General features: G+C 46.8%; 1 protein-coding gene across 1 annotated transcript in view; it reads right to left on the reverse strand.

Annotated features, from left to right (window-relative positions):
- The window catches only part of sema6bb (sema domain, transmembrane domain (TM), and cytoplasmic domain, (semaphorin) 6Bb), a gene marked incomplete at its 3' end in the record, with an annotated part of 106,959 nt that overhangs the window by 19,219 nt on the left and 72,118 nt on the right, over positions 1 to 15,622 (reverse strand). Inside the window, exons 9-13 of the mRNA XM_080860403.1 lie at positions 13,231 to 13,319; positions 12,126 to 12,343; positions 3,008 to 3,139; positions 2,755 to 2,904; positions 1,845 to 2,024 (exon numbers count right to left, since the gene is read on the reverse strand). Of these exons, the coding sequence (XP_080716529.1) occupies positions 1,845 to 2,024; positions 2,755 to 2,904; positions 3,008 to 3,139; positions 12,126 to 12,343; positions 13,231 to 13,319 (769 nt within the window). The remainder of the gene's footprint in view (positions 1 to 1,844; positions 2,025 to 2,754; positions 2,905 to 3,007; positions 3,140 to 12,125; positions 12,344 to 13,230; positions 13,320 to 15,622) is intronic.

Raw genomic sequence — 15,622 nt, forward strand, 5'->3', positions numbered from 1 at the left:
TGTGTGTGTGTGTGTGTCTGTGCGTCTGTGTGTGTTGCACGTGTGATTGCATGTGAGAGTGTATGTATTTCAGTGTGTGTGTGTGTGAGTGTGTGTGAGTGTGTGTGTGTGTGTGTGTGTGTGTGTGTGTGTGAGAGTGTGTGTGAGAGTGTGTGTGTGGGAGTGTGTGAGAGTGTGAGTGTGTGTGTGTGAGAGTGAGTGTGTGTGAATGTGAGTGTGTGTGTGCGAGTGTGTGTGCGAGTGTGTGTGCGAGTGTGTGTGCGAGTGTGCGTGCGAGTGAGTGAGTGAGCGAGCGAGCGAGCGAGCGAGTGTGTGTGTGTGTGTGTGTGTGTGTGTGTGTGTGTGTGTGTGTGTGTGTGTGTGTGTGTGTGTGTGTGTGTGTGTGAGTGTGTGTGTGTGTGTGTGTGTGTGTGTGTGTGTGTGTGTGTGTGTTTTTGTGTGCGTGTGTTAGTCTGTGTGTGAGTGTGAGTGTTTGTGTGTGTGTGTGTGTAAGTGTGTGTGTGTACGTGCGAGTGTGTCTGTCTGAGCCTCCCTGCCATGCGTGGAATTGCAAAGCGAATTAACGCTGTTTCATAATCCAAATCTGGACAGTACTGGCTCTCTGATATGTGTTTCAGTGTGTATGTGTGTGTGTGTGTGTGTGTGTGTGTGTGTGTGTGTGTGTGTGTGTGTGTGTGTGTGTGTGAGTGTGTGTGCGTATGCATGTGTGTGTATGAGAGACAGTGTGTGTGTGTGTGTGTGTGTGTGTGTGTGTGTGTGTGTGTGTGTGTGTGTGTGTGTGTGTGTGTGTGTGTGTGTCTGGCCAGTGGTGGCTCTCTAATATGAGAGCGTCTGCTGAAAGCTTTTAGCACCACATGATGCGTTTGATGGGGTCACAGATGACATATCTGAACCTTTCAAGAACACCAGAATCCTGTCGTTCACACCATTTCACAACTTCTCAGTTTTACACTAAAAAGAAACCAAGTGAGCAGCAGCAGTAGGGATTTGTAGAGCAATTAGCACAGTTGCTATGGCTAGGGGAGTCTTACTTAAAAATGGGTCTTATTGCCTTCGGCGTGAGATAATAACCAACTAATGCCCCATCTGCTCAGTCTGCCAGCTCTTCCCCCTGAGGTCCCTGTACTGCCACAGCGAGAGTTTCCACCATAAAACAGACTCTGTAACAAAGCACACACTAGAACTCACTGACGGTTGTTAACCCTTATGTGTGTTCATGTAGCTCAACTGCTAGCTAGCGCTACACGCTAACGTCACCAAGGTCATGGATTCGATACCTTACTGATGACGATGCGGTCCTGTAAGTTGCTTTAGATGTGAGCGTGTGCTAAATGAGTAACGTTAACGTACTTATCTGGATTGAATTAGTAACTTTAAACATCATTGTGTGCGTTGAATAAGTAACTGTAAACATACTTGTCTGCGTTGAATTAGTTACTTAAACATCATTGTGTGCGTTGAATGAGTAACTGTAAACGTACTTGTGTGCGTTGAATGAGTGACTTTAAACATCATTGTGTGCGTTGAATAAGTAACTGTAAACGTACTTGTCTGCGTTGAATTAGTAACTTTAAACATCATTGTGTGCGTTGAATAAGTAACTGTAAACGTACTTGTCTGTGTTGAATAAGTAACTTTAAACATCATTGTGTGCGTTGAATAAGTAACTGTAAACGTACTTGTGTGCGTTGAATAAGTAACTGTAAACGTACTTGTGTGCGTTGAATAAGTAAGTGTAAACGTACTTGTGTGCGTTGAATAAGTAACTGTAAACGTACTTGTGTGTGTTGAATAAGTAACTGTAAACGGACTTATGTGCGTTGAGTAAGTAACTGTAAACGTACTTGTCTGCGTTGAAGCCCTCCAGTTCCTCCAGGAGGATGCTTCCGGTGGTCACCGTGTTGTCAGAGTTCGGCAAGATGAGGAACTTAAGGATGGTTCCTCGGCTAGAACCCAGAAAGAGAACCGTGCGGTTCCTGTAGGGCCCGGCCTCTGTGTCCACCACCATCTTATTGAGCTGGTACCTAATGGAGACAAAACACCAACGTCACGTCACGTCTGGGCACTGATGAAGACAAGCATTCTTGTGTCTGTCTCGCACTATTTTCGCTTCCCCCTGCAGAGACAGGCCGAGTTTCAGACATGAAATATTAATCAAAACTCGTCTCTGAGTAGGCGGGCGGAACAATGCATTAACGTGAGGAGTTATTAATGCAATTAAGCCCGAACTGCCTCCTCTTGTAACAATAGCACCGGGGATGAACCGCTGCGTCGCTCCGACTCTTTGCATATGGAGAGACGCTCTAAAATAAGAAACACACTCCGAGGGGGGATTTCAAACATTTCGCCAAACAGCTTGTGACAGTGATCTTCTCACGGCTCTTGGCCAGCGGGGTATGACGATCTCCAGCTGCCAGGGCCTACAGGCTGACACTCCCCGCGGACAGATCTGCCGTAGGGATGGGGGGGGATGAGCATTGGGGGGGCGGGGAGAGCATTGTGCTCCAACAATAAACAACCGGTGTTTTCGAAATCCAATGGGTGTTTGTTCAGAGCAGAAGAGAGAGAGAGAGAGAGAGAGAGAGAGAGAGAGAGAGAGAGAGAGAGAGAGAGAGAGATTCGACCCCTAATTACGGAGAGAGCAGAAGAGAGAGAGAGAGAGAGAGAGATTCAACCCCTAATTACGGAGAGAGCAGAAGAGAGAGAGAGAGAGAGAGAGATAGAGAGAGAGAGAGAGAGAGAGATGAGCCTCACCTGACCATGGTCCTCACTATCCAGGGCCTCTGCCCTAATGAGGGCACGGCCTCGTCCATCAGGGGGTGGGTCTTCACAAAGGTCAGCATCTCGTCCGGGAAGGAGTTGGAGGAGTTGTACTTGTTGCCGGGGCCAGCGCATCCTCCAGGCCTGAGAGAAACCAGATGTGCAGTGAGTCAGACGCAGACAGCGCTTGTACACAACAATGCTTTGTCTCCTTTTGGACATTTGAATGGTCCTCTCGGGTCGGTACCTGGGTCTGGGTAGGAGCTCATCAGGAAAGGGGGTCCAGATGGATTCGGGGGACTTCTGCTCCTTAAACCTGCCTTCGAACACACCAGCTAGCTGCTCCATGTCAAAGGCACACACTGCGGAGCCTGGGATACTGCAGGGAGAGGGAGAGGGAGAGGGAAAGAGGGGGAGAGGATAGGGAGAGAGGGGAAGTAAAAGTGAGAGAGATAGAAAGGTGTGAGAAAACAAGAGGATGGGTAGAGAAGTAGAGAAAATATATGGTAGAGAAGAGACGAGAGAGAGAGAGAGAGAGAGAGAGAGAGAGAGGGGCAGAAAGAGAGAAAGAGGGAAACTTAATTTAACAAATCACTTCAACTTCACAGTTTGAGGGCCAATCATTAATAGTACTGTCTGAGCTTTTTGTCTGTGCTGCGGTTCTTCTGCGAGTTTCATAAACACAGCCGCGTGAGCTGAGATAAGAGTCCTGGACCCTCACAGGGAGCACAGCTCGAGGAGGTTCAGGATTCACCTCATCGCGAATGAAAGCATATCACCCAAATTAACCCCCCCCCCCTCAATCACAGCCTGATGAACCCTGAGCAAGAAAAAAAAAGAATATTACACTTTACAATTTAAGTGGCGTGTTAATGGGATGCGTCAAGAACTTGCGGTGAACTCGCTAATTTCCCGGATCGTCTCGCGACGCGTTCTGGAGTGTTCTTGAACTCTCTGAACTCGCTGAGGCTGCCGCTGCAGAAACATCTGCTCCACTAGTGCTCAACAGCGCATCCTACGCAGCAGCATTTTGCTCTTCACACTGGTATGCATACCCGAGAGTCTAGTCAGTCACTGGAAGGAAGTCTGACTAAGAGGTGGAGCACACTTCCTGCCAGCAAAAATGCCTTGTCCTCTTGGAGAGGAGGAGAGGAGAGGAGAGGAGAGGAGACGAGAGGAGAGGAGAGGAGAGGAGACGAGAGGAGACGAGAGGAGACGAGAGGAGACGAGACAAGATGAAAGGAGAGGAGAGGAGAGGAGAGGAGACCAGACGAGAGGAGAGGAGAGGAGAGCAGACGAGACGAGAGGAGAGGAGACGAGAGGAGAGGAGAAGAGAGTGATTGTCCCTGGCATAGCGTGACAAAAGCTCTCTTTCTGAGCACAATATGCACAGCCAGGCGAGGTGACTCAGCCTATTCTTCCAGATTCCCCCCCCCACTCTCTCTCTCTTCCTCCCTCTTTCTGGGAACTCTGACAGGAACAGGAAGTATTTTACTTGGAACTCTTAGTCGTCATCATCACAGTCGATACCCAAGCACATGAGAGTGCCGTGTTTCTATCCATGCTTCCATATTGATCAGTAATTGCTACGACTGCTCTTCGAACTTTGGATACCATGACAACCTACTGAATGGCATATTCTACTAAGCTGACGTAGGCTGGTATCAAACATTCTGAAAGCTGTCTTGACCATTACAACGGTCACATCGACTGTCATGACAACGTAAGACAAGGTTTTGTCACAACTGTCACAACACGTTACGTCGGGTTGAAGTAAAGTGTCACCACGGCAACAGAGAGCCTTGATAAATAAAGATGCTCGTAGACCTCTGCTTAAGTGCTAAAACACAAGCTTATTGGGCAAACTCCCAGCACTATCACTATTCATATTAACTTCAAATCTTGCATCACCCTTTAATGTGCATAAAAGGGTCCTTAGTTTGTAAACATACTGCCTTAAAATTTTCTTTGATCTATTGGTATTTGGTTGCAACCATTATCCATGTCCATGTTCAAATATCTCACGTAAAAAATCCCTGAAAAATGTATGTTGCTGTCCTGTAGTAACATAGCTCTCTGGTCCTCTGACATAAGTCTCTGGGCCTCTGGGGTCAGCTAAAGTTTAAATACAAATGTCTGTATTCATAAAATAACAGATAAGGCCCAGATATGGTATTAATGCTAATCTATGGGAGATTGCTCTGAGGTAAAGCATGTTACAGACATGGGTCAAGGCCTACGTACAGGCACCAGCTGCCAGGTGAAGAGCAGCACTGCGCAGTGGCTCCCATCTGCCATCACTGCTGTCCTGACAGCAATAGAGGGGCCAGACCGCACATGTGCTCCAGAGCTCAATAACTGGGCCTCTCAGGAAGAGGATAGCTGACATGTTGCTAGCTAGCTCAGGCACTAGCGGATACTGGGGTGGATATGGTTCTGACTTGGTTGTGATCTGGCTCTGACGCGCTAGCTCAAGCACTAGCTGATAGTGGGGGGGATATGGTTCTGGTTCTGTTCTTGCTCTGGTCAGGCATGGACCCAAAGTGATCGATCTGGGTCGGCCATGGAGCTGTCTGTCTGTCTGTCTGTCTGGCTGGCTGTCTGTCTGTCTCTCTCTCTCTCTCTCTCTCTGGAGCTGTCTGTCTGTCTCTGGAGCTGTCTCTCTGTCTGTCTGTCTGTCTGGCTGGCTGGCTGGCTGTCTGACTGTCTCTCTCTTTCTCTCTCTCTCTGGAGCTGTCTGTCTGTCTCTCTCTCTCTCTGGCTGTCTGCCAGCCCTGGCTCTAGGCTGTGTGAGGTCAGTTCTGCACTACTCTGCTCTGACGTTCTGCTGACTGAAGCCCTGCTTTCACTCTGCAGTCAGCTCCACTGCAGGTGTGTGTGTGTGTGTGTGTGTGTGTGTGTGTGTGTGTGTGTGTGTGTGTGTGTGTGTGTGCGTGTGTATGTGTGTGTGTGTGTGTGTGTTTTCCTGGTTTAGGTGTGTATGGTGGTGGTTGTGTTCAAGCAAGCAAGTGTGTATATGGCTGTTCCTGTCTGTGTGTGAGAGAGTGTGTGTGTGTGTGTGTGTGTGTGTGTGTGTGTGTGTGTGTGTGTGTGTGTGTGTGCGAGAGTGTGTGTGTGTGTGTGTGTGTGTGTGTGTGTGTGTGTGTGTATGTGTGTGTATGTGTGTGTGAGAGAGTGTTTGTGTGGGTTTAAGCCCGACAAAGTGGATTGACTGCAGCCGGCACTCTGACAGTTCTCAGTGAGTGGCCTCCCTGCTGCTGACACAGGAGAACCAATGAGAGGAGAGAGACTTCAGCAGAGAGGAGAGGCGTGGGCTCTCAAATATCATCTTTTACTGCGCTCTGCACCGAGGCCCTGTGTATGATATACACCCCGGACTGTAAATGCTTTATCCAGATTCACTGCTGTTTACGCACAGGCTGGGAACTCAGAGAAATGTAGGGTGTGGGGGTGGGGGGGTGGGTGTGATCACTGCTTGTCTGTTTAAAAAAAAAAATGTAACATGTTTTTGTTATGACAACATTCAGATGAACCTGTCCTTCCCAGAATCTGTTCAAATCACTGACCCACTTTGGAGGCTGTGTTGATTTGGCAGTGGGACTGAAATGGTTTGTATTGTCGTGTTTTGATCACTGTTCTCTCGCTGAGACGCGACCACCCGCTAGCCAGCCGTCTGTGAACGCAGCACTCAGCGGAACACGTGCGGATGCAGCGCTCGTCTCTGCGGAAAATTCTCCTGCTCCCGTGGTGGCTCCTCCGAGGGATGACAGCAGGACCTTCAAACCATCTCTCTTTCTCTCTCTCTATCTCTCTCTTTATCTCTCTCTCTATCTCACTCTTTATCTCTCTCTCTCTCTATCTCTCTTTTTATCTCTCTCTGTCTCTCTCTCCATGTTTAATTTCAAACTGCCTCTCACTCTTCTGTCTTCAATTAATCTCTCTTGCTCTCCCTCCTCATATTCTCTCTCTTTCTATTTATTTACCTATCTATCTATCTATCTATCTATCTATCTATCTATCTATCTACCAATTTATCTTTCTATCTATCTATCTATCTATCTATCTATCTATCTATCTATCTATCTATCTATCTATATATCTATCTATCTATCTATCTATATATCTATACATCTACCTATCAACGTACAAATGTAAGCATGCATGTATGAATGTATGTATATAAATCCATCGCTCTGTCTGTAAACGTTTGTTTTCTCTTCCTTTAGTATTCACTCTCCCTCCCTTCCTCCACCCCCCCCCTCCCCCCCCCCCCCCCCCCCCCTCTGGTTTGACCCTGCAGTGAGGCAGTCTCCTCCAACTCCTCCACGGAGGCCTGCTCCTGTTCACCTGCTGCCCCTGCGCACTCACACCAATTTCCAGCCTCCGCCTGCTCTTGATCTCCCGTGACCTCCAGAGCGCAAGGGGCCCGCTGTGGAAAGGCAACTGCCCGGATGCTGCCGAGAGGCAGGAAAAAAAGACCCTCGCCAGCCTAATACACACACTCAGCAGAAAGCCTCAGACTCCCCAGCACAAATATGCTGCACATCAAAAAGCTTAACAAACCCCTGTTTACACTCATTTGTTTACAGAATTTCAAACCAAATGGATCTTCAGGGTTTTTTTTTTGTTTATTTTGTGAGTAATTCCACAATGTGTCTTAAGCTATGAGGGAATATAGCTCAACTTTAATCACAGTTCACCTCTAGTGTGGCTTAGAAAAGCCCAGGCTCGAGATATTTATTCGTGTCGGCGTTTATTTTCTAATGGAGAGCTTTCATGTTGAACCCAACTGGTTTATCAACTGGTAATCGTGAATGAAAAGAGAAATTGTCTCTATAAGTGAAAGTTGTTGAGCAAGTTCTTGTCAAATTTAGCGAAATTAGGAAAGAAACTGCCAAAGCATGGCAGTTTGTGTGTGAAGGGGTAGGGGCTGAAGAGTGAGAAATTGCAGATGAAGGGAAAGTTATGAAAGTTCTCTCTGCTCATTAAAGGCTAATGAAATGTCAAACACACTCCTGCTGTCTGGACCAGACATTCCCTCCCTATAAAAATCTGAGTGCAGCAGCCAATCCCCAGATGTCAGACATCAGGCAAGGAATCACACAGGGACTTACACACACACACACGCACGTGCACACACACACACACACACACACACACACACACACACACACACACACACACACGTGTGCACTCACACACACACACGTGTGCACTCACACACACGCACGCACCCACGCACGCGCACACACACACACACACACACACACACACACACACACACACACACACACACACACACACACACACACACACACGTGTGTGCACTCTCTCTCACACACACACACACTCAAACACACACACACACACACACACAACCCCCTCATCTTTCTCCCTTGACTAGCGTGTAAAGAAAAAATCTGGCCCTCGTTCAAAATGCCCTCTCCTGCACACCCCTGCTGTGTCCGCCACCCGCTGTAGAAAGCAATTTGTCTGCAAGCACTTAGAGGGCCACGGAAGCCACCGGAACAGCAGTCGCGCCAGCAGCACTGCATGATGGGATGGGCTGGGCAGGGACCACACAGAGACAGTGAAGCTATTTTTCTTTTACATTGTGGTTCAGTTCTGTGTGTGTAGTAAAATACTACTGTGTGTCTGTGTATACCAGTGTGTGAGACAGTGTGTGTGTGTGTGTGTGTGTGTGTGTGTGTGTGTGTGTGTTTGTGTGCGTGTGTGTTTGTGTGTGTGTGTTTGGTGCGTGTGTGTGTGTGTGTGTGTGTGTGTGTGAGAGAGAGAGATTGAAGATATGTAAAGATGTTTCAGATTCAGCAGGCTAACACACACACACACACTGGTCAAACTCACTTGTTCAGCGGGCTAACACACACACACACGCGGGTCAAACTCACTTGTTCAGCGGGCTAACACACACACACACGCGGGTCAAACTCACTTGTTCAGCAGGCTAACACACACACACACACTGTTCAAACTCACTTGTTCAGCAGGCCAACACACACACACGCTGTTCAAACTCACTTGTTCAGCAGGCCAACACACACACACACGCTGGTCAAACTCACTTGTTCAGCAGTCTAACACACAGACACACTCGTCCTGCTGTTATCTAGGAAGCCATTCTGGTGGCCCTTTAAAGCCATCTATCTCACTGCTTGCCTCTCAGACTCCCCACACCGTTATAATAAGGGGAGGACACACACACACACACACACACACACACACACACACACACACACACACACACACACACACACACACACACACAGATAAGATCCAGCTGATGGCACAAGGCAACAACATAGGGGGAGCCACTGGTTCAGGTGTTTTGATATTGACTTTCTCATCCTTGAGTTGGTTCCTTTCTTTCTCTCCCCTTATCTCTTTCTTTCTCTGTCTCCTTCTTTCTCTTTTTCACTGTACCTCTCTCTCTATCTCTCTCTCATTTTCTCTGTCTATCTCTTTCTTTCTCTCTGTCCCCTTTTCTCTATCTTTCCTTCTCTCACCCCCCCCCACCCCCACTCTTTCTAGCTCTGTCTTTCTCCATCTCTCCTCCCCCTCCTCCTGCTCTAGTTACCCCAGCAGCGGGTTGTGTGTGTGTGTGTGTGTGTGTGTGTGTGTGTGTGTGTGTGTGTGTGTGTGGGCTGTTATTAGAGCTGGCATTAGCTGGGCTCTGGCCTCCACTCACAAGCCCACCATCACAGAAGCACCCTCAAGCACAGAGACAAGTATGCACATAGTGACATGTGCAATCACCACTCTCTTTTCATCAAGAACCTTACTAGAGAAGAAAAGACAAACACACAAACACATACAAACACACACACACACACACACACACACACACAAACACACAGACTCTCTCTCTCTCTCGCTCACTCTCACCCTCTCTCTCTATCACTTTCTCCATCTCTCTCCCTCTCTCTCACACACACACACACACACACACACACACAGACTCTCTCTCTCACTCTCACCTTGTCTCTCCCTCTCTCTATCACTTTCTCCATCTCTCTCCCTCTCTTACTCATTCACTCACACACACACACACACACACACACACACACATCCCTGCAGTCTAAATCCTCTCCTCCTTCTATTTCTGTGTGAGTGCATGCGGCAGGGTTGTTTATCAGGCTCCCTGCCACTTCTCTCCTTTGTTCATCCCCCTCGTTCAGCTGCTGCATCACTCTTCATCATGCTCTCAGCCCTCCTCCTCCTCCTCTTCCCTCCTGCCTCTTCTCCTCCTTCTTCCTCCTCTCCTTCCACCTCTTCTATCAGATGAAAAAAGATCCTCGGCTCCGTCATATCTTCTATCTTTCTCTCTCTGTCTTTCCTGCCTCTCTCTGCCTCGTGGTTAATCAGTACCACTCTCTCTCTCTCTCTCTCTCTCTCTCTCTCTCTCTCTCTCTGTCTCTCTCTCTGTCTTTCCTGGTCTCTCTCTGTCTCTATCTCTCTATCTCTCTCTCTCTCTCTCTCTGTCTCGTGGTGTACCAGTGCCACGAGTGTTGATTGTCTTGCAGCCCCGCCCCTCTCTTTTTCTCTCCTTAATCCTTTATCCTCTTTTTCCACCCCTCCGCATATTTGGCTGCTACTCACACAGGCGTATGTGAGTAATTTGACGGAGACACTTACACTTACTCAAAGGTGGTGAGTGAGTGTGTGTGTGATGTGTGTGTGTGTGTGTGTGTGTGTGTGTGTGTGTGTATATGTGTGAGTGTGAGTGTATATGTGTGTGTGTGTGTTGAGTGTGTTTGTGTGTGAGTGTGATTGTGTGTGTGTGAGTGTTTATGTGTATATGTGTGTGTGTGAGTGTGTATGTACCCATCAGAGAGTGTGATGTGATTTGTATGTGTATATCGTGCAGTGGAGTGGGTATGCATTCCACCTGTGTAGGTGCCAACATCTGGAGTCATGTAAGCACCGCGTCTAGTTGGAGTGTGTGTATAGTGTGCCTAGTTGGAGTGTGTGTGTAGTGCGTCTAGTTGGAGTGTGTGTATGGTGCGTCTAGTTGGAGTGTGTGTAAAGTGTGTCTAGTTGGAGTGTGTGCATAGTGCGTCTAGTGGGAGTGTATGTTTAGTGCGTCTAGTGGGAGTGTGTGTATAGCGCGTCTAGTGGGAGTATGTGTATAGTGCGTCTAGTTGGAGTGTGTGTATAGCGCGTCAAGTTGGAGTGTGTGTATAGCGCGTCTAGTGGGAGTGTGTGTAGTGCGTATAGTTGGAGTGTGTGTATAGTGCGTCTAGTAGGAGTGTGTGTATAGTGCGTCTAGTAGGAGTGTGTGTATAGTGTGTCTAGTGGGAGTGTGCGTATAGCGCGTCTAGTTGGAGTGTGTGTATAGTGTGTATAGTGTGTCTAGTGGGACTGTGCGTATAGCGCGTCTAGTTGGAGTGTGTGTATAGCGCGTCTAGTTGGAGTGTGTGTATAGCGTGTCTAGTTGGAGTGTGTGTATAGCGCATCTAGTTGGAGTGTGTGTATAGCGCGTCTAGTGGGAGTGTATATAAATGTGCACAGAACATTGGTATTTGAAACAAGTCCAAAATGAGGGGGGGGGGGTAGCAGGTGAGTGGGAGTGGGAGTGTGTGTATAGCGCGTCTAGTGGGAGTATGTGTATAGTGCGTCTAGTTGGAGTGTGTGTATAGCGCGTCAAGTTGGAGTGTGTGTATAGTGCGTCTAGTGGGAGTGTGTGTAGTGCGTATAGTTGGAGTGTGTGTATAGTGCGTCTAGTAGGAGTGTGTGTATAGTGCGTCTAGTAGGAGTGTGTGTATAGTGTGTCTAGTGGGAGTGTGCGTATAGCGCGTCTAGTTGGAGTGTGTGTATAGTGTGTATAGTGTGTCTAGTGGGACTGTGCGTATAGCGCGTCTAGTTGGAGTGTGTGTATAGCGCGTCTAGTTGGAGTGTGTGTATAGCGTGTCTAGTTGGAGTGTGTGTATAGCGCATCTAGTTGGAGTGTGTGTATAGCGCGTCTAGTGGGAGTGTATATAAATGTGCACAGAACATTGGTATTTGAAACAAGTCCAAAATGAGGTGTGCATGCTGGACAGAGAGTGTGTATACTGCTTTAGGAGTGATTGTGTACGATACATTATGTGTGTATGATTCTGTGCATAGTGTGCTCTGTCTTAGTGTGTGATAATGATCTGACATTATGACATTATGAGTGTGTGTTTGTATGTGTGTGTGTGTGTGTGTGTGTGTGTGTGTGTGCGTGTGTGTGCGTGTTTGTGTGTGTGTGTGTGTGTGTGTGTGTGTGTGTGTGTGTGTGTGTGTGTGCGTGTGTGTGTGTGTAAGCGAGTGAGTGAGAGTGTGTGTGTGTGTGTGTGTGTGTGTGTGTGTGTGTGTGTGTTTACCTGTTTGAAGGAGTAGAGAAGACTCCCAGAATGATGTCCCGGTCGTGCATCCTGATGATGGGACTGGTGGAGTGCAGCATGTTGAAGTAGAAGTGTGAGTCTCCGGGTACGGAGCAGTTGAGCCGCGCCTTCACGAACGACGTCCACTGCTTCTCCAACACACGCTGGGAGCCCCCCAGGTCTCTCTTACACACACGCGCCACGCGGGACACCATCACCTTAAAACACACACACACAGTTACACACATTCACAAACATGCATTTATACACACACATTCATATGTAAACACACACACACACAGACACACAGACACAGACACAGACACAGACACAGACACAGACACACACACACACACACACACACACACACACACACACACACACACACACAGACAACACAGCAAGCATTTCAGCCCAACACATCCTCAACAAAACTCACTGCAAGAGCAGCAATATTTAATAAAGTAAAATTTGATCTGCAAAATGAATATGACAGTAGAGTGTGGCCTGTTTGGACCTTGTCAGCTGTGTCCACGTAATACACTCTGACTGGTCTTCTAAATGAGATACGGAGAATGCACTGAGCTTCACCAACAGGAAAGAGGCAGGGAAAAGAGCCTGTGTAAGCGCCCTCTCCCTAATGTGAATTGCTAATTTATTGGATAAAAACGCGCTTATTGCTCCACTATGTTTTTTTCATGAGCACATATTTTCAACGTTAGCATGACTGGAGGTATTTGATTAGCTGGAGATGAAAAGCTCTCTTTCTCCCTCTCTCCCTCCCTCTCTCTATTTATCCCTCTATCCCTCCCTCTCTCTCTTTCTCTATTTCTCCCTCTCTCCCTACAATCTAATATAGCTGACTTGTTTGCTTAGAAAGGCCCCAGATAGGAAATTAAATAGCTGGCGCAAACACTCCAAAAGATGTAACCTTCACCGGTGAGGAAATAGTTAGCATAGTTGGCATTTCAAGTTAAGTAATTACATGTGATTGAAAATCCCCTGAACACGAGAAGCAGAGGTGGTCGGGTGGGGGATGGGGGGGGGGTAGCAGGTGAGTGGGAGTCAGTGCAGGTCAGCGCAGGTCAGCGCAAAGGCTGTTTACCTTCTCCAGGTAGTTGAACTCCATGGCGATTTCTCGGAAGAAGAAATAGATGTGAGGGCCCCATTCCACAGCGCTGATGAAGTATGGCTCTGGTAGAGAGACACACAGAGACACACACATACACACACACACACACACACACACACACACACACACACACACACACACACACACACACACACGCACACACACAGTGAGCATAGCAAATAAGAAAAGAAACAAATTCCAAAACAAAAACCCTTTCATTCCAGATATGTAACCCACCCAGACACACACACTGAAGCAACACTATCTCCTCCACAACTTCCAGCGGCCTTGAAGAAGTTGCTTCTACCATCACGGCTCCCTGCTTATAGTGAATGCTATCAGATCTAGGCAGCCTTGGAAGACTGCCAGACAAATATGGATTGCCAGTGACATAAACTGACTTTAAAGGCTGAGTGTGTGCATTATCATTCTGCTGGCAGCTGCTACAAACCTCACCTGCATGGACACACTCCAGGAGAGAAAAAAAACTATGTTTTATATATATACAGTACTGTGCAAAAGTTTTAGGCAGCTGTGAAAAAACGCTGTAAACTAAGAATGCTTTCAAAAATGGAAGTGTTAACAGTTTATTTTCATCAATTCTTCATAAATTAACAAAATGCAGTGAAGGAACAGAAGAAAATTCTAAATTAAATAATTATTTGGTGTGACCACCCTTTGCCTTCAAAATAGCATCAATTCTTCCAGATACACTTGCGCAGTTTTTGAAGGAACTCGGCTGGTAAATTGTTCCAAACATCTTGGAGAACTAACCACAGATCTTCTGTGGATGTAGGCTTCCTAAAATTCTTCTGTCTCTTCATGTAAACCCAGACAGACTCGATGATGTAGAGATCAGGGCTCTGTGGGGGTCATACCATCACTTGCAGGACTTTCTGTTCTTCTTTAAGCTGAAGATAGTTGTTATTGACATTGGCTGTATGTTTGGGGTTATGTTCCTGCTGCAGAATACATTTGTAGCCAATCATACGCCTCCCTGATGGTATTGCATGATGGATTAGTATCTGCCTGTAGTTCTCAGCATTGAGGACACCATTCATCCTGACCAAATCTCCATCTCCACTTGCAGAAATGCAGCCCCAAACTGGAAAGGAACCTCTTCCATGCTTCTCTGTTGCCTGCAGACACTCATTATTGTACCTCTCTCCAGCCCTTCGGCGAACAAACTGCCTTCTTCTACAGCCAAATATTTCTAATTTTGACTTATCAGTCCAGAGCACCTTCTGCCATGTTTCTGCACACCAGTTTCTATGTTTTCGTGCTTAGTTCAGTCACTTGGCCTTGTTTCCTTGTCGGGGTAGAGCTTTTTGGCTGCAACTCTTCCATGAAGACCACTTCTAGCCTGACTTCCCCGGACAGTAAATGTCTGTACCTGGGTACCACTGGTTTCTGCGAGTTCTGAGCTGATGCCACTGCTTGAAATCTTCCGATTTCAAAGGTAAATAAGCTTGATGTGTTTTTCATCAGCTGCATTAAGTTTCCTTGGCTGACCACTGCGTCTACGATCCTCAACGTCTTCTTCAAAAGAGCTTGAACTGCACATTTTGAAACCCCTGTCTGCTTTGAAATCTTTGTCTGGGAGAGACCCTGCTGATGCAGTATAACTACGTTGTGTCTTGTTGCTGTGCTCAGTCTTACCATGTGAATGGATAAAAAAATAAACATTTATTGTTTACATTTTTCAAAGCATTCTTAGTTCATAGCATTTTTTCACACCTGCCTAAAACTTTTGCACAGTACTGTATATATATATATATATATATATGTATTATGGCATGCTGTTCAGGAAATTAACATTTGAATATAGTATATATACAAAAGTCTGAATACAAAACTCTGAATACATAAGCTTAACGCAATTCACACTAGAAGAAGCATTAATCAGGAAAACCTAATAAAGATACAAATCTTATCAGCACAAAATGAAACTTGCACAATACTAAAACTGGGCCTTATTAACATTCGGTCCCTAACATCAAAAGGTGCACTTATAAATGAGCTGATAACAGACAACAACATCCAAATACTTTTCCTAACTGAAACCTGGCTAAAACCAGATGAATTCATAGCCTTAAATTAATCCACCCCTCCAAGCCATGTTAACTGCCACATCCCCCGTACCACTGGACGTGGAGGTGGAGTTGCTACAATTTCCCTCGCTAATCTATGTATTTCCCCACGACCTAAATTTAAATTTGCATCATTTGAAGTCCTCGTACTTCATGTTATGCATCCAAACTCAAAAGCCACTAACCCGGTCACTCTTGTGACACTATATAGACCACCAGGTCCCTACACTGAATTTTTATCTGAATTTTCCGATTTCCTATCCGTCCTGATTGTA

This window comes from Sprattus sprattus, assembly GCF_963457725.1.
Source record: "Sprattus sprattus genome assembly, chromosome: 2".
Taxonomy (NCBI): domain Eukaryota; kingdom Metazoa; phylum Chordata; class Actinopteri; order Clupeiformes; family Clupeidae; genus Sprattus; species Sprattus sprattus.